We start from the raw sequence: 19,429 nt of genomic DNA, 5'->3' as shown, positions 1-19,429 counted from the left end.
AATTCCAGTATCGTGACATTGCTGTCCTAATGACTTAATGCTACTTTGTGTGACTTGGCATATGTAATTCACATTTAAATGCAGCAGTGAAGTCTTAATTTTGCCATGCAATATGAATGAAAAGGGAGAAAATTGAACCTTTGAGTAATTGAGGGAAAATTGTTGACATGAACATAAATTACAGGCAAAGAGCAATTTGCTTTAGCGATGATATGTCTTGTAAAAGGAAGCAAACCAAAACACAGTACATAAAAGTAAAAAATAATTTATTTAAAAATAGATTCAATAAAACAATAATTTACATGTAAAAGACCACAAAGGTTCCCACACTGGATTACAACTGTGAGGTTTCAACAGAAGCAAAAAGAGAAACATCTTTTCCTTGACAGTAACTTACATTTATCTTTAATCAAAGCAATAAATTAAAACCAACTTTGAACTTATGCACTCAAAATCAAAAGGACCCTCCAAATCTTAGGAGACAAGGTGCTACGTTGCCAGCCGCTCCCTTCTGATCGCACGGTCTAAACACTTCAGCGTGTCTGATGTTTCTGGCCGTATCCAGCGATCGGTTTCTATAGACCCCTGACGATTATGAAGAGAAAACCGCGGAGGAGAGTCGTCGTCGTTAGACAGATCCAGCGGTGCTGAAGAAAAACAAGTGAACACAGAAAACACACATCTTCACTGCTACAATGCATGCTTTATATAAGAACAAATATTTGCTAAATATATATTGTTAGTTTTCAGGTTTACATGAACGATGCTGTACTTACTGAATCGAGCAAACTTCAAACCCATTAAAAATCCTAATGCAGAATTTTATAATGATCGATATATTAGACCCTGAGCTTCATAATCCTGAAGATGGTCTGAATGCTGGTCTGGGCTTTTATACAACGAGAAACATATTTACACAAAAAAATATGAAGTCGTACCAGCTGTGTTGCCACGACGACTGAGAGCCTGATGACCCGTCCTGTTCCGGTTTCCCCATTCCCCATCCTCATTCTGCCGCTGTCTGGTAACTGCGTGGCCGGAGTAATCATCATGATGACCAACAGGGTGGCCAGAAGCAGCTCGCTCCTGAAAAAAGGGAAGAAAAAAGTTCAAACTTCAGCAAATAAACTTCGTGTTTGACCAGGACTCGCGGATGGTTTTTAAGAAGAATACCTGTGGGCGCTGTGACTGTCTGGAAAGCCTCCTCCTCTCCCGGGCCGACAGCTGACGAGTCTTCTCGGGTTCTGGGGTTTGCAGCACTGACGAGCCATCGCCCAGAGGGTCTTAACACACACACAACCAAAGTCAGTCATTTCAAACATCGCTGCAACTTTTTATGTGATCCTCGTCACTTAAAGCATCCTCGACATTAAAAAGTTCCAGATGTCATTTTGCAGTATACAGTTTGGCCCCACTGAAATAAACTTTCTCAACTTGAAAAGTTAGATACATTCAGGTGTGCGTCATACTTCTCCAGCATGAGCTAAACAACACAAACAAACAAAGCAGGAGGTAAATTATGTTTGTGATCCAGAGAACAAGCGATGTCAGTACTGTAACAGCTCAAAGAATTCGGGATGGCTGTCTGCCATGAAGACTCGGGTCTTGTGAAGTCAGTGAAACGCCTGCAGCTCTATGACTCAAAAGGAGAATGTGGATTTCACCAGCAGTAAAATGCTTTTATTTCACCATGTCTTACCAATGAAAGCACTCTCTGACTCCAGCAGAGAACCTCTTGCAGATCCCCTGGTCTCGCTCCTCTGAAATACACACAGCTCTTTTCACAGTTCCACTCTAATAACTACAAGCTGGTGGATACGGTACAAATCACAGGATTTTTGTGCAGCTTAAACATTATTTCTCACCAGTAGATCATTTTGCTGTGGTGGGGACAGGTCGAAATAATCTGCAACACAAGTAGGATATTCTTTATTATCAACAATGGATGGCACTTTGGCTGTTGAAAAGTAATAACAGGGTAAAAAAAGTAATTGAAATATAGTCTGACCGTCCTGGACCGTAGACCTCTGGCTGCTCAACTGGTGATATGAATCCCTGTAGTCCCGCCTCCGTCTGCTGGTCCCACCTACTTCCTCTAGTTTAGGAACTTCACTGGAGCCCAACTTCGATTCTTCATCTACCACATTAGAAGTAAATGTAAACATATAATAGTGAAGTAATGTTGTTACTAATAGAGTACAGTCAACACTTTGAGATCACTGTGTTACCTCTGTACTTGAGCTGAAGGGAGTCGTGGATTCGTAACAAATTTCGTGGCTCTGTATATCTGGAGTTAGGCCTACGAACTGGAGCCTGGAGCCTCAGCCTGGCCATATCAAACACATCCACCACAGCACGCTCGCGATACCTGGAGGAATGGAAACAGGTGTACGCACAGAAATATCAGTTTCTATGGAAGAGCAGATCAGTCTTTTGTCTGAGTTTGGCTTGTTCTGCTAGACAATGCCAAGGATCAACGATGGTCAAAGCGATAAGCAGTAGGTCGCCAAGCTTTTTAGCTCATTTCCATGATTGAGTCATTCAGCTACATGTAGTCTGCCTCACTGTAATTTCATGTTGCATCTCCACATATACCAACACAAACATGTCTGGATCTTTATGCTCGTGTGTGCAGAGTGGCACACTGACTCATTATGATCAAATGAGAGATGAGATGGAGGTTATTTCTGACTGCTGGTTTGATTTTTAAATTCAATAAGTCTGCACTTGCACAGATGCTTGTTTATTTCATCTCCTCAACTCCCACCCACCCCACCGCCCACTTTTGTCAGTGGGAAACTGTTGTGTGTTCTACAATGAAGAATGAGAAGACGGACAGGTGAGACACTGTAAACATACAAAAAGACTGTACAAGCACAACTATACAAAGCATTAACAGCCACTTGCATCTCTTCAAGAGGTTGTTAACATAAATACCCAGGCAGCCAATCACATCAGAAAGGGAAGGAAAGGTGGTTTAGGTCACTTTGAACATTGAATAGCTGTTGGTGCCAGACAAACTGCTCTCAGTATTTCAGTAACTGCTCATCTGCTAGAATTTTCCCACACAAGCGGGAACCAATCAGCTAAGTAAAGACAAACGACAGTCAATCATTACTTTAAGAACTGAAGGTCAGTCAGTGCGGAAAATTTCTAAAACTTTGAATGTGTCCCCAAGTGCAGCCGCAAAAACCATAAAGCTCTACAATGAAACTGTCTCACATGAGGACGCCCCAGGAAAGGAAGACCAAGAGTCCCTCTGCTGCTGAGGATACATTCATCCGAGTCACCAGCCTCAGAAATCACAAGTTAACAGCAGCTCAGATTAGAGCCCAGATAAATGCCACACAGAGCTCCAGTAGCAGACACATCTCTACATCAGCTGTTCAGAGGAGCCTTTATGGTCAAATAGCTGCTAAGAAACAACAACTAAGGAAAAGTAACAAGCAGAAGAGATTTGTCTGGACCAAGACAAACACAAGGAGTGGACATTAGACCAGTGGACATCTGTGCTTTGGTCTGATGAGACAAAATTGAGATCTTTGGTTCCATCCGTCGTGTCTTTGTGCGACACAGAAAGGTGAACGTTGGTTTCTACATGCATGGTTCCCACTGTGAAGCATGGAGGAGGTGGTGATGGTGTGGGGGGGCTTTGCTGGTGACACTTTTGGGGATTTACTCAGAATTGAAGGCAGACTGAAGCAGCATGGCTACCACAACATCCAGTAGCAACATGCCATCCCATCAAGTTTGCATTTACTTGGACCATCATTTATTTTTCAACAGCACAATGACCCCAAACACACCTCCAGACTGTGTGACCGAGAAGGAGAGTGCTGGAGTGCTGGCGCCTGATGGCCTTGCGTCCACAGTCACCTGACCTAAACCCAGTGCAGATGGTTTGGGATGAGATGGAGCGCAGAGTGAAGGAAAAAGGACCAACAAGCGCTCAGCATCTATGGGAATTCCTTCAAGACTGTTGGAAAACCATTTCAGGCGACGACCTCATGAAGCTCATGGAGAGAATGCCAAGAGTGAGCAAAGCTGTAAGCAAAGCAAAGGGCGGCTGCTTTAAAGAATCTAAACTATCAAACATTTTTTGAGTTATTTCACAATTTTTTATTTACTACATAATTCCATGTGCTCATTCATAGCTTTGATGCCTTCAGTGACAATCTGCAACATAAACAGTCATGAAAATAAAACCATTAAAAAAGAAGGTGTAACAAAACTTTTACTGGTATTGTAGCTCAATGTGAATGATAGTGTGTATTAAACACTCAGTTTCACTTGCTAACTTCACTCTTCTCCACGTCTTTCTGAAGGACCAACAACAGCACAACTAAGAGCAATCTGTAACACAGTCTCCTGGTGACAACATGAAAGCAAAAGCCTGCAAAGCTGCTGTCGACAAACACAGAGAAGAACACTTTTGGTGGTTACAATATGAAATATCTAAGTATGCAATGTGCATTAACTGATGCACAGCTACATCCAATATGAAGTCCAGTAAATGTATATGCATCCATTAGTATGCCAAAGGTTACAGCATGAGTGATGAATGTGTTTTACCTGTTATTCAGAGGAGAGTCTAAATCCTCCCAATCCGCCTGCTGCAGGTCACCCTCCAGGCGTTTTTGTTCATTGCGGAGCTGCCGACGCAATGCTGACAGCTCACTGAACAGATCGCAACGGTCTCCTAAAACACACACAGTCTATAGCTGATACAGTGTTTTCAATATCATTACCCTTCTCAGCACCAACAAAACGTAAAGAAACACAGCCGAGTCGATGTGTAAGAAAGGACGGATCACTCTAAGTGTCAAAGAAAATGTAACACTGTTTATGGGAGACTGAGCCCAACACAAAGATCCTGCAGATATGATCAGAGGCGTCTATGTTTGCTCTCACACAGTACCTGCAGCTCGCAACTGGTTCCTACAAGCAGGGACGGGAGGGGACTGCAGACCGGACAGAGACCGCTCCTTAAAAACAAAAAGATTAATTCACAAAGGATTTTAGCAGAAAATATTCTATTACAGAGAAATAAATTAAACATTTTCTAACTTTTAAATAAACTGGACCAAGAAAAGTCTTAAAAACAGTGCAGCTATAGTAGCCTGTGTTTAAGCCTTTCAAATATTAAATACAAAACACTGCTGGTAACATTCTGTCATTGAGTCTTGACTTTAATGCCTTTCACATCATCATTCATCACAGTACAGATGTGATCTGTGCAAACACTTGTAGAAAAGACTTGTTGCAGGTAGTTAGCACCGGCTAACTGTGACCTGAGTAACTCTGAAAAGCTATGCATAAGAGACATGAAATAAATGTGTACATGTGCAACAGACTGAAACTTACACAGAAAGTGTTACTCAGTCTGGATGAGTAACATTAGCATAACAACTTTTACAAAAAACCTCTGGGTGCATTCAACCCTCAAACATGTTCACATAAGATAAACCAACCTCAAGATGCTGTCAGACTAATGGAAGTGAGTGTAAGAGACTTACAGACGATGGGACTGTAGAGTGTTGGCTGTCAGCAGTGGGAGGTCTGGGGGTATACTGGTGAAGGCCACGTTTCTTCTGCAGAGTGGGGATTGGAGGTGAGGGTTCCCTGTAGACCTGAAGACACACAGCTTGTGATTTACTACATAAAACTTTAAAATACTACAGTTAATATAAGCCAACTGATTATTTGAAACTTATTCTTCAGAATATTTGGAAGAAGGGTATAGCAGTGTAGCTACAAGAGAAGAAGTCCCTACAAATGGTGACTACCTTCATCTTGACCTAAGAACACGATTGAACACACACACACACACACACACACACACACACACACACACACACACACACACACACACACACACACACACACACACACACACACACACACACCTTTGTGAATTAATCTGTGTGCTCTATTTAATCAAACATATTGATATAAAAACTGTTTCATTTTATTTTTTTCCACATCATCATGTTTATATTGCTCTGCTGTTAATAGTATTTTGGTGCTTTGAGAATATCTTTTTCAGAAACCATCATGCCAATAAAGCAGGACTGAAGTGATCTGAACTGAGTGAGAGTGTCCTGAGTGGAATCAGCGACGGCCATTTTCATCTTGAAAGCTAATCAAAGGAAAGAAATTAAAAGAAGCAGCTGTCGTTCAGGAGGTAGGTGGCCCAGTAACCACAGGGCTGACAGGCTTGTCCATCTGTCAGAGTGTCCTTGGACAAAACATTGAACCCCAACTAATTGCTCCCAGTGCTCACACCAGCACCATGCACGGTAGCTCAACTCCGCTGGTGTGGGAAGGGATAAACCAAATAGTGGCACTGTTTGGTCTTTGGATCAAAATAATGAAGGGGTGTCTTCAAATAATTCAAGTGAACACACAGACACATACAATATTTGTATGTTGGTGGTCAGCAGTGTTGGGGAGTAACGGAATACATGTACCGCCGTTACGTATTTAAAATACAAAATATGAGTAACTGTATTCCGTTACAGTTACCGTTTAAAAAGGTGGTATTCAGAATACAGTTACTTTGTTGAAATAAATGGATTACACTGCGGTACTTTCCTGTTTCATTTTGTCGCGGGTCAGGACTGTTTGGGTTTTGTTTGACAGCTACGTTCTGTTGTTCCAGGCGGCAGCGTTACGGTTGCCATGGTTACAGGGTGACGCTCTCTCTCTCTGCGACAGTGTGTTTCCATACTGTACAGTAATGCCACTGTTTTGCACATGTCTCACTCTGTATATTTTATTTTATTTATTTTAAATATTCTACTTATTGTTTACTCTATTTAATTTGTAAAATATGTGTACACACACACACACACACACACGTAGAAAAATATTTAGTATACACATCCAGAAATACATATACTATTATATATTGTACATATATTTATTAGTTTCAGATGTAGCCATTCTTGTATTTTGCTTGTTTACATTATTGTATTTTGCACAACTCTGTTGCTTGTGAAGCTCGCACACAAGAATTTCACTCACATGTGCTGTACCAATGTACCTGCACATGTGATGTGACAATAAAAGTGATTTGATTTGATTTGGATTTGGGTGAGAGAGCGCCTTGTTGTTGTTGTTGTTGTGCTAAGCTAACAGGCAGAATGCTACAAGCATAGCTCTAAAGAATGTAGCATCATGGGCAGTGTAGTCCGTGTTGCAGGGAGAATGGACTGCCATACACGTTATGAGTCTGTGAGCGCGAGGAGGGAGAAAAAGGGGAGTGGAAAGGTACGAGTTGTCATCGAGGAAAAACAGGAGCTGGAAGCATGTAAATATAATAATAACCACTTCAGCCAAGAAGAGTGCCTGACGAGCCCAGTTGTAAGTGAGCTATTAAGACTCGACTTTTTCACCGTGTTCGTGTTTTCCTCCGAAAACAATAAGTTCCGTTGGAGCAGCCTTTCAACGTCTCTCTCTGTCTCTCGCAAGCAAAGTTGACCCACACAACAAAGTAAAGCTATTTTTCGGCTACGAGCCGACAGGGACCCCGCCGTATTAGTCAGAGGTCCCTTTACTACAGTTCGGAGTCGCGGACCTTCAGTAATAGTAATAAATCACACAGCAATAGTACATTCACGTTGTTGTAAAAAGCATGATAATATATTAAGTAATCCAAAGTATTCAGAATACGTTACTGTCATTGAGTAACGTAACGGAATACGTTACAGAATACATTTTGGGGCATGTATTCTGTATTCTGTAATGGAATACATTTTAAAAGTAACCTTCCCAACACTGGTGGTCAGCTGGTCACTGGTTACAGTCTTTGTAGTTATGTGTGTCTTGAAATATGAAACATAAATACAACACCTGAGCAGACATTTGGTCACATGGAGGATGATGACTTTTATTCCTGAACATCAGATGTCTGCTTCGCATCTCATACTTCTGTTCCTTGTATAAACTGACTTTAACCCTGACAGTACTACAAATTGTGTTTCACAATAAGTGTAAACAGTTAACAAAAGTGAGCAATGGAGTTCATTTTGTTCATCTGGACTCGGGGAGATCCAACCTCGAGGATCGCGTCCCTCAAAACAAAGACCAGTATAGTAACTGGACTGGTATTTATCGTTCTGCTCAACTTAAACACTCAAAGCACTTTCTCAATCACCCAATCTATACGTGCCTGAGCACTTTCCAACACACACAAACACCTGAGATACTAACCCTGGGGTTCAAGTGCCAAAGCATTGAAAACCGAACAACTTCTGGCTGAGCAGAAGAGCTACCTCATCACGCCAGGACTCAGCCACCTATTTACCAGCTCATAGTGACTCCGTCTCTGTCCAGGTGTATAAGTTCATCACTGAAGCAGGATCACAGAGTCATGAAGACCATTTATGTGAAAAGGGAATGACCGTCTCTGACCCACCGAGGGGGCGAAAATGTATCTTTCACTATGTTACAATCCTGTGATTTCAGCCATTCCACAGCTTTCTGTGATCAGTACTCTTAGTGATTAATGATTGGGACAATTTGCTTTCTGGGATTTTGTTACCTGGATTATTAAGTAGGCATCAAGTCAAAAGATGGACAGCGTGACACAGCTGTACATCTGTGAACTGACCTCTTCCACCCGTGCCTGTCTCTCTATCTCATACTGTCTCCTCAGTATCGCACTCTCCTTCTCCTCTGCTTCCTTCTTTATCCTCTCAGCTTCCTTCTTCCTCTGTTCAGCCAGCTGAATCAGCTCCTCATTCTTGGCCTTTTGCTGAGAGAAAGAAAAAATATTAGAGGAAGTGCACAAGACAAAGATTTAGGGAAATGAGAAAAACTTGCAATGTGTTATAATTAGAGACCATCACAACATCCGCAATCCCCAGCAACATGATTTACAGTCCAACCTGTGTGCACTTGTTACTACATGCGTGTTCACTCTGTAGGGGTTGGCCAACGCCCATCTCTGGACTCAACCCTGATTTTAAATTCAGCTACACATCTGCACAGTTTCATGACTACATCTTGCACAGAAAAGATCGGTCGACAGACAGGCATAAAAACACCTGCCAAAGTACTCAAAGTGACTTTGGCTACGTTCACACTGCATGTCTTAGTGCTCAAATCCAATTTTTTTTTCTGCTTGTTCACACAACAAATAAAATGTGACAGCAAACGCGCTCTAGTGTGAACGGTTCACGGCCCTCAAAGCGGCCGCATGCGCAAAAGAAGACGTCACACACAACACGCTCTGTTTAGACTCAGAGCAAACAGTATTGTTTGACTGATGGCCCTTAATATAAAGACTTCGGACTTTACATTTCCCAATTTTGCTTTAAGTTATAAAGTTATTTTGTTATTTACATTTGGCCTAATAATGATCCTTATTGCTGTTTTAGAGAGGAGCGGTGCTTCAAAGGATAGTTGCAGATTTGTCAGAATCTGTAGATTATACAGTACAAATAAAATGTTCATGTTTCTCCAACGTTGTCTTCCCAACAGTTTCACTGGATGGCCAGGAAGCGTTCCCGATGTCTTCTCCGGCGCTGATAATTGGCGTCTGTCTTGTATCAGTGACGTAAAAGACGGATTTAATGCAACATGACCATTCAAACAGCAGATATGTATCGTCTTCAGTAACACATACAGAAGTGACCCAGATCGGTTTTGTGCCATTCACACTGTCATACCATGATCGGATATGGGTTGCATAGGGTCAGAAAAGTTGGATTTGATGCACTTTCGCCTGCAGTGTGAACGTAGCCTAAGTCAGAGATGAAGCCTTCGATTCGATTGAAACAAATTACCAATCGAGTCGAGTCGAATCAAATCGAAGCCTTTCTATCCGTCAGATTTTAGTTTCTCACCTCCATTTCCTTTCGTTTCTTCCTCTCTTGCTCCTCCTCGTACTCCCTCTGGATGCGAGCCCTCTGCTCTGCCAGCCTCTTCTCCTCCTTCTCTTCCTCCAGCCTGATTCGTTCTCTCTCCTCTGCCCTTTTATGCATTTTTTCCTCGATCTGCAAACAAATGCAGGCTGATAAAGAACTAAACCAGCGATTTTCAACAAGACAGCGTAGCATATAATACCGACAGGAGAAATGCCCCCAGCTGCGTAGCCTTTTACCTGCTGTTTGAGGTAAGCTTTGTACTTGTCCTGCTCCTGGAGCTGTTGCTCTGTGGGCTGGCTGGCAAATACTTTGCCTCTGGCAAACTGTGGGGTTTGTACATGGGTGAAACCTACAAAACATGAAACAGATCTTTCAAAATAAACGTATCAGTCTCAATGCTGTTGTTTCTGGATATTCTGATATGCTACTCAGTGGAGATGCCAGTTTCTGAACATTGAAGTAACAGCCAGTTTTAGCCTGTTTTCTTTGTGTTTTATGGCTGTGGTGTCACCAATAATCTGATAGCAAACAAAAGCTAAATAAAGCAAAGTCATATTTCTAGTGCTATGGATGCCACACTACCAGAAACCCTCTCATTGGGGTCCAGGTGCTCAGTCCGGCTGGCTGCCGCAGCAGCTGTGGCTCTCCTCTGCCGCTGCTCCGGGTTGCTGTACGCCTCCTTGTTCAGCTTGTGCATCTGACTGAGATCAGCTGCAGAGTCAGGCAGGCTAAGTTAGAACAGCTCCTCTGAATTCGTTACATGCTGCATACTATAAAAAGACGGTACAAAGCGGGACATACCAATGAGATTTCCAGTGCTGTCCCTCAGCGGCGCTCCTCCTCCACCTCTCCCCCAGGGCTGGTGGTTCTTCATGTCAGCCTCCAGCTGAGCCTCGTAACGCTCCCTGTCCTCCCTCTCCTGACGCCTCCGCTCCTGTTGCTCCTGGATCTAACAAACAGTATTTCTCGGTTTATTCAACACTCATCAAATGTCAGCGATCAACAACTATGTTCCCAAGACACTGTGAAATGTTCTATTTTCACCACAACTATCTGTCCAATTGATGAAAACAGTAAGCCTCAGTGATGAATGTTACCACCGTTTTCTCATTAAATGTGTCAAGATGCCTATTATATAAATTCAAAAACATTTAAAAAAACAAAACAAAAGTAAAACTGAATATCTTGTGTTGACTTCATTTGTTCCAGTTTTCACATTTCAGCTCAGTTTATCAGAAGCTTTCAAACATGAGCTGCAAATATGGAACCAAAAAAAGCAGAAGAATTAAGTTATTACTGCACCAGAACGACAAGGAACCAAAGCACAGCGACAAACTACCTGGAAAACATTTTAGGGAGTCTGCAGTGATCTTGTATGCTAAAGAGAAGACCAGGGGAAAATGCACGCTAAGCAGATGGAAAGAGGATTTTCACAATAAAAGGGGTCAGGGTGGGATTTGGTTATGAAGTAACTGAACAGAGGAGGATCTCAGAATTACTTCTACAGCCAACTCGACTAATACATGAGAAGGATTTTTGATTCCAGATAACTTACAGGGAGCCTTATCCATTTTACCTTGCTGTAAAGCTCACCGTTTCCACTCCTGGAAGCTTCCTGTCAACACATCACACACTAGGATGCAGTGAAATTTCATTACCTTCAACTCTCTACCAATACTGTTTTCAGTCAAATAACAAAGGAGGAGCCCAGCAACATCATCACCACAAACGTCCGTGATGGCCAAATTTATTCACCTTTAAATATCAACGGTGCTGAATGCTTCTCTGGTGATTTAAAGCCCCCCCCCCTTAATCATATAAATCAAATCCACATCCATCGACATTCTTCTGTGCTTATACTTTAACACTGTTGTTACTAGATTTGCTGTATCACGAGCACCAACAAAATTTAAGTTCTTTGGGTGGTGGCAGCACAAAGAAAAGGGTTCCTTTTATCTCACCTACCTGTTGTTTCAGAGCATGCCTGTAGCTCAAAATCCTTTCCCTGGCTGATCTGGATCTCTCTGAAGGGAACATGTAGGCATGCGATGGTTCAGTAGCCGTCTCGTTGCTGGGCCTGTTAGAGTAGTTGAGACCCGATGAGCACTTTGGTTGGTGTGTCTTACTACCATGTCTTACAGCAAACACAAACAGGAGTTAAAGCCACGTTCTTACCATTCTGTTGGAAACTATAATGAGTTTACTTGGCCTGGGCAGGATTCACTAACATGACTGTGTGCGTGCAGGTATAACAGATATAATTACTGCCATCTTGTCTTCTAGAAAACTGTAAGAGTAGATATTTACTGCATAGGAGGCTCAGGAAAGCTGCTGCCACTGTGCTGGCTCTGAGGGCTGTGGTTACCAAGCTGGCTGGGCACGGCTTCCCCTGGTGGGACATTCCAGTAGGGCGTGGGAAAGCCAGCACCAGGAGCAGGCATGTGCCCGTCTGAAAGAAAATCAATCACATAATAAACTAAAAGTAGAACACCTGTCTAATATACCAATTATACTCAGATCAGGTTTTGTAATGTAGACCAGAAAGTGTTTTTACTCCCATGTAACAGAGACCCGGACTTACAGTAGGCCATGTTTGGATCAAGCATGCTTCTGTTGGCGTAGTGATGTGGCTCTACGTAGGGGCTTCTGTATGCATCACTCACTGAAGGAGGTGGGCGGGGATGAAACAGAGGATGTCTGGGGAGGAACCATTTCAAAACATGTGATTTGTAACTAAATAAATATTCAATCCTGAATGAATTTCTGGATTCAGCTGGGACTGTGACTAGTTAGTGTTTTTTTAAGTGTCTTTAAAGGGTTCATGAAGCCCTGCAACGGTTAATCATTCTAGTTTCTCTTTAAGGTCCTTTTCATTAACTGCAGCTAGGGCCGTGCAATATGACCAAAATCTCATATTTATCGTCCCGACAACGATATGTATCACAAAAATTTTATATTTTCTGTAAACTCTATGAATCTCAAGCAACTCGACTTGCAAAGTGTTTTCAGCTGGGCGTCGTGTACCTGGAGTTACATAAGATGAAATGGCCGCAGTTTTCTTTGTGACTATTTATTACAAGGCGTGCTGCGGGGAAAAGCCTGCTCTAAGGTTTTTGGGGGGGTTTTTTGGCCTCTCATCCGTAAACACTCTGCATACTATTTCACGTGATTCTGTTTATTTTGAAAAATCTCAAATCTTCAACTTTATTGTGAAAGGTTTATGTGGAAAATAAACATGCGGATTGTGGAGCCACGCGATCGTTGTTGCTAACGACAACGCATAAAAACAGTCGCTTGTCCGTCTGTAGTGTGGTTACATTAAATATAAAAAAGGGAGAACTTCAACAAATTCTACAGTGACCATCAAAATGATGGAAAGATTTGCCGTAAACGGTTTCTTTTGTGACACCACGAAACAAACGATAGCGTATAATATGAGACGATAGATGTTTTCATATCGTCATCCGATATACATCTTTATATTGAGCAACGTTAACTACAGTGTTTGTCAATTCTGCTGGATCCAGATTCTCAACACACAAACACGTACTGGACACTGATTCCCAAAACAAAACGCTGTATTATCATTACTGTTTGATCTCACTGACATGAGCCATTATATACTGTTTACTCTTCCACAGCTGCATTCAGTTCATTTAAACATGTCCTGCAGTATGACATCATTGCTATTATTAACTGATTTCGTTATGAAAACAATGCAGACATATTTGGCTCCACTGTCAAACTGTCAACCAACTTGCTGCTCAAGTGTTGCCTCCTGTCCTAATCTTAAGTGTTGCATTATGAAATCATTCAGACTGTAACTGATGTAAAGTTTCGTATTACTACCTAGGGATGTCCATGGACGTCACAGGGTTGGCAGGCTTGCTGTTGAGAGGCAGACCACTTCCACCTAAGCCCAGGGCAGAGCTATACTCCAGCAAAGGGGACGGGAAGGCCACGTGAGCCTGCCCGAGGGGAGGCATTTCCCTCTCTCTAGCACCAATCTTCTCGATGTCAGGTAGAGCGCTTGATGATGATCTATCACCTGTGGTTACAGGATCTGACACCTGGGCACCTTTTCTTCTGCTCAGTCCAAACTGTCTGATTCGGTCCGGCTGGATAAAGAAACAGCTGATAAATATCCTGCACAGTGTAAACATTCTCAGAGCAAAGGAGAGTGGCTTATGAGCTGTAAGCTGACCTGTTTCTCAGGGTCATTTATTCCTGTTGCTGCGACTTTCAACTCGAAATATTTTTCCCTGAAACAAAGACAAATTTGTATCCATTTCTGCAGCCACTGCAAGTCATAACTAAGTGCTAAGTGGTGAAATATTTAGGGCTTCTAGTAAGCACCATAAATAAAGACGCACCTCTTCTTGTTGCGGTGCTGCTCAGCTATCTGCTCCTGCAGCTCCTGTCGGTAGCGCTCCTTCCTCCTCTGCAAAGCCTCATGTGTATCAACTGTTCCTGAAAACACGGGACCGCATCTGAAACCTTGAATTCATTTTCCCAATTCTTTTCCACATTTAAAGGGTTCATAAGTTTGTAACTGTATGTTCAGCTGTTTTAACACAAATGATGTTTTTTGAGCTGCTCACGGGAAGTCTTTTTACCTATTAAAAGGCCAGTGGCAAACTCAGCATCTGCAGATTTGTTCCGCACTCTGGATGTCTGTCCATCTCTGGTAACACTAGCTGAATCTTCCCTAAACACACAAATAAAATGAGGGAGAAAGAAGTCACTATCTTTAACACTACTTTTATCATAAACACATAAATCAACACTACAAAAACAAAATCTTCTACCTGCCATCGGTCTTTGTAGGTCGTCTCTTCTCATAATTGCCATTAACTGCCATACGTCTTGTGCCTTCAATCAGCTCCACTTCATCTTTACACTCCTCTCCCTCTGACTCCTGGTCCGTTGGCCTCCCCAGCCTGTCTCGATGCCTGAAGAGCGCTGGCGACTGCCTCTCTTCATCCTCAGCTAGGCACAGAGGCCTGTGTAGCGTCCTGCTCTCCTCTGTTAGAGTGGCTACGTCCTTCTGTTTGAGCACAGACAGGCGTGGCTAGAGGACACACCATCATAACAAGGCAACATTGAAGAAATAAACAGAGATCACTAGAAAGAAAGAGGCTGCCTTTGTTCTGTCATCCATCCATCCACTTATCCTTTTCGGGGTCGTGGGGGGTGCTGGAGCCTATCCCAGCTATCATAAGGCACACCCAGGGTGCACCCTGGACAGGTCGCCAGTCTGTCGCAGGGCTAACACACAGAGACAGACAACCATGCGCACTCACATTCACACCTATGGGCAATTTAGATTAATCAATTAACCTAACCCAACAAACTGCATGTCTTTGGACAGTGGGAGGAAGCCGGAGTACCCGGGGAGAACCCACACAAACACGGGGAGAACATGCAAACTCCACACAAAAGGACGCCAGCCTGATGGTGAAATTGAACTCAGGGCCTTCTTGTGCGCGAACCACCGTGCTCGTTTTGTCATGTTAGATGAAATCAAGTACAGTAACAAAGCTACTGTCTGATCTGACATTAGATGTTACAGTCTTTCATTATCACATCAGAGTGGATTAATGGACTGTCAAGCTGTCACTACTGCATTTGTACGAGTATCACTTGGAGTAGTGCTGTTTCAAAGTTTACAGCTTTAAATTGCTTATAAAGTTAGATGAAAGCCTTTATTGTTGCAACAGTTTACTCGATGTGTTTAGCATTCTACGTCAATCGCTGATCTATTGTTTTAGCTTAGTTTTTAACTTTAGTCTTTACTGACATTCACATGGTGTTTGTGCACATATTGAGGTGTCTCCATCTTTTATACACACACTGAAGCTCTGAGCCAACAGAGTTTTACGTAGGAAGGAAAATGTCTGTTTGAGGTGTGACTGTACCAGCGACAGATAGTGCCAGCAAGCAGACATTCTACTGCTGCATCCTGCATGTGAAAAAGGACAGCTTCAGCACTGCCACAACATGATCCTCCCAACAATCACATGTTGATTCATGCAGGACAATGGCTTATGTAACATCTGGTAACATCACAAGTAACCGCTCCACTAAGAGTCGCCCGGATTGAGAATCACTGATGAAAACATGTGTGGGCTCTTTCACAGTGCATCTTAACTGTGTTTATAGTCTTTTGTGTTTATAGTGTTTTGGTAAATAAAAGTGTTTTATTCCAAATGAACAAATGAGAAAATTCTTTTCAGCAGGACTGCTGTCATCTACCATCCACTTTAGCAGCCATTCTGTTCGGCCAAGCATCTAATCTTTAAATATATTAAAATCATAAAAGACATTAAGGCATTTACCTTGACAGGCCTCCTGTTATTGAACTGGAGTAATGGTCCTGCAGTCTCAACACGTTCAAACTGGTTTTTCTGTAACATAAAATAAAAGCAGAGATGAAACAGGTGGTGTAAACCTAATGAGCAGACTGTAGTTAGAATCTAAAAACTGGCTTTGATGCTAGAGCTGCGACCTCAGGTGTACAGATAGGTACGCAACAACGCTGATGTTTACAGTAGAGTGTGTAATATTTCATGTGTGTCACTGTATTACATGGAGAACAACTGAAACCTTTGTCTTATTTTTTACTTCATTAACACAGGATTAGCAAAATAAACAGGCCGAGCACATGTTCAGTTGGGTTTCTATGTTTCTTATTCCTGACTGTCTTTCAATTGCCACACAGCTTTGTCATATTTGTGACACAGCATGACGAGCGCTTTATACAACATGCCTCATTCACCCAATGTGTCCAAGTGCTTTCTATCTAACATCACATTCACACTTTGGGGGTTCAGTGGAATTCAGTATTTTGCCAAAAGGAAGACATCGAATCACCAACCGTCCGATTAGAGGATCTGTCCTACCTCCCGAGCCACCGCCACGGAAATCTGTCTGCAATCTCTCTCAGAACTATGTCTAAAAAAAAATGTAGTTTATTGAACAGTTTCTCACCAATAAACTGCAAAGAAACAATGCTCCATTTTATTCTAAATCCTATACCCAGCAAACTTTTCCACGATGGAGAGAAAAACCCCACTCAGCACAGTCACACACATCTAAAGGTGTGACCTGGTCAGTTGGTGAAATTTGCCTCCTTACTGGAGATTTATACTTAAGCGGGAAATTCATGATATTGCTACGTTGTAACCGAAAAGCCAACTGAAACCCTACATTGTAACTAAAGTGCACCTCCTTGGAAATGTAACTACATGTCGAGGATCAATCTAAGGCCTCACAAATGTTAGCAAATTGCTAGAGGGGACTGATATAGGAATGGATGTGAGGATATCCACAAAGAAGTGGACAAACTCGAAAAAAAAGGAAAATGACAACGAGTTGGGACCCAGGTGGGGGGAAAGTCCCAGCATTTTATTTGTAGCTATCGGCTGGCATCATGTATAAAACACAATCACAATGTACTTAACCCATAATGCAGCACACACAAGCATAAATGCCAACAACAATTTCAGCCACTTACATCAGTAATATCTACAAAGATTCCCCACAGAAGTCTAACTCAGCCTCAGAGATGCTAGCAGCTCTCTTTAGGCTGTGATGATAGTGCTGGATGAATTGTGGCAAACTGTGATGTTTGGGTCTACTAAACCCCAACAATTTATAGAATGGAAGCAGTTTGATACCCGAAGAATTCTCAGAAAATGAAAAAGATATGTAATTTTTTTGTAAACCTGAGACAAGTGATAGCTAACTTGCAGCATAAAAGTATAAGTTTAGAATAAGGATCTGACACATATAGATTGAAAACTCAAACTCGCTACAGTGTCACACACACACACATAAACAGAGCAGTGTGTGACAGTCACCCGAGTCATGTAGCGCCTGTAGTCCATACGAAGCTCGTGCTGCAGCCTCTGTTTCTTCCTCTCGTACTCCACACCAAGGGGGAGACCCACACTGCAGCTCTCCTCTGAAAACACATCAACATTTCATAGAGACAGAAGGTAAACAGTGTTATCAGAATCAGAATCAGAATACTTTATTGATCCCTGGGGGAAATTATTTTTTGTTACAGTGCTCCATTTTAAACCAAAACAAATCTCAAGTGACAAGTGAAATACTTAAATAATATTTAACTTAAAGTATGAACTGACGTGACAAATTGTGGCCAGGATCTATACCTCTTCCCTGTGCTTTTGACTTAGGAGGGATGTTCTCCTTAGCAGTAGACCCGTAGCCTCGGTAGGGTTTTGCCTGTCAGTCAGAAGGAAAAGAAGATCCACATTACTTCTTAGTTACAGCATATAACGGCAAAGAGGGCGGCTAAAGTTTAACTTCAATAAACTTCTTATTTGGTCTAAAACGGTGTTGTTTTTCAGACGTTTATCAAAAGGTCTGCCTTGAAAATTATCTATTTCTAACCCACCTTCATTTCCATGTATGGGGGGTCTTGTTCTAAACAGGCTTTATCCTCTGCCACCCTCGCCTTGCGTTCCATGATGAAGTTCTCCAGCTCGTCGTCCATCTCCATCCGGCGAAGTTACACAACCGAGCTGGAAACAACAACTTAATCCTCCTTACAGTGAGCTTACAGAGAGCTCACTGCAGCGAGAACAAATGATAAAAATGTATGTTATACAGGGTTCAGTGCGTCACGGCCGTCACTGATATGAACTGCAGCACACACCGCTTCGCTTGCAAGTCGGTTCTATCACTTTAATTTACTGTTGTCAGGCAACCGGCGTCAAGTTCCAGGCACAGATAGCATTAACCCGCTTAACTGTATTAGCTTAGCAATTAGCAATATAATAATGCAATTAGTATGTAGCATGGAAAGTGCTCGTAACTGTAACGCCCAGAACGTGTTTGGTTCGTTTAAACCGACTTAAATTGCTATGGTTCGCTTGCTTATTAGCTTTGACTAATGGAAAGCAAAGTAAAGTTAGCAAAAACACCACAAAAGCACATGAAAGCTAATCTTAGCTAATGAGCACTTGGCTTCGAGCTGCTAGCGTTAACTTTCTACTGGAACTTTGTACTGTTGTTATTAGAATTAAGTCAAACCTACCATTAGGTGGTGTATGATTGCGAGGCAGTGTTCGTTAGCTTGAAAAGGATGGCGGTGTCTTGAGCGATTGTATATCGCAAACAAATAGCAGTACTTCCGGTCGCAGGTGTCGAAATAAAGTACTGTGTAGGAATACTTTGTGATGTGTCAGCTATCAGAAACCATTCAAATTTGAAACTATGTTGATGTGTCCGTGTTAATAGGAACATATGTTTTTTATTTGGGAATTCATCAAATCAAGTTTTCTCTGTATCTCCATTATAAGCTAGTTACACAATCGTTCACATATCACAGGCTTTTCAATCTCATGTTCTCTAGCATATCGACACTATGGCTCTATCCCAATTCTGGGTCTTCAGCCTTAAAGGTCCACAAGGGCCGCGTACTCAAAGACCGCTAAGGCCGGAAAGTGCGAGGCTTGTGAAATGGGACGGTCTAGCCTCCGTCTCGCTGCCCAGGTTGCCTAGCAACTATGATACTAACCGCTGGAAAC

General features: G+C 42.3%; 1 protein-coding gene across 7 annotated transcripts; it reads right to left on the bottom strand.

Moving 5' to 3' along the window:
* Nucleotides 1-249: 249 nt before the first annotated feature.
* LOC113033012 (centrosome and spindle pole associated protein 1-like) lies at nt 250-19,076 on the bottom strand. 7 transcript variants are annotated; one of them, XM_026186281.2, is made up of 29 exons: nt 18,937-19,076; nt 18,295-18,470; nt 18,023-18,122; nt 17,735-17,838; nt 16,211-16,279; nt 14,681-14,943; nt 14,489-14,580; nt 14,246-14,342; nt 14,077-14,134; nt 13,722-13,990; nt 12,454-12,569; nt 12,180-12,321; nt 11,838-11,949; nt 11,449-11,487; nt 10,674-10,821; nt 10,455-10,583; nt 10,109-10,221; nt 9,852-10,001; nt 8,615-8,758; nt 5,517-5,630; nt 4,919-4,985; nt 4,573-4,699; nt 2,229-2,368; nt 2,009-2,137; nt 1,866-1,906; nt 1,700-1,760; nt 1,174-1,283; nt 939-1,086; nt 250-647 (listed from the first exon to the last, which is right to left on the bottom strand). In XM_026186281.2, exons 2-29 carry the CDS (start codon nt 18,397-18,399, stop codon nt 490-492), a joined length of 3,345 nt encoding a protein of 1,114 aa, XP_026042066.2. In that variant the 5' UTR covers nt 18,400-18,470; nt 18,937-19,076; the 3' UTR covers nt 250-489. The 7 variants fall into 7 exon arrangements, with proteins under 7 accessions (XP_026042066.2, XP_080162098.1, XP_026042089.2 ...); XM_080305972.1 differs by having other exon boundaries at nt 14,681-14,919; XM_026186304.2 differs by having other exon boundaries at nt 18,050-18,122.
* Nucleotides 19,077-19,429: the final 353 nt, after the last annotated feature.

Source organism: Astatotilapia calliptera, chromosome 2 (assembly GCF_964374335.1).
Source record: "Astatotilapia calliptera chromosome 2, fAstCal68.1, whole genome shotgun sequence".
Taxonomy (NCBI): Eukaryota; Metazoa; Chordata; class Actinopteri; order Cichliformes; family Cichlidae; genus Astatotilapia; species Astatotilapia calliptera.
This window is presented reverse-complemented; position numbering and strand designations above follow the sequence as displayed.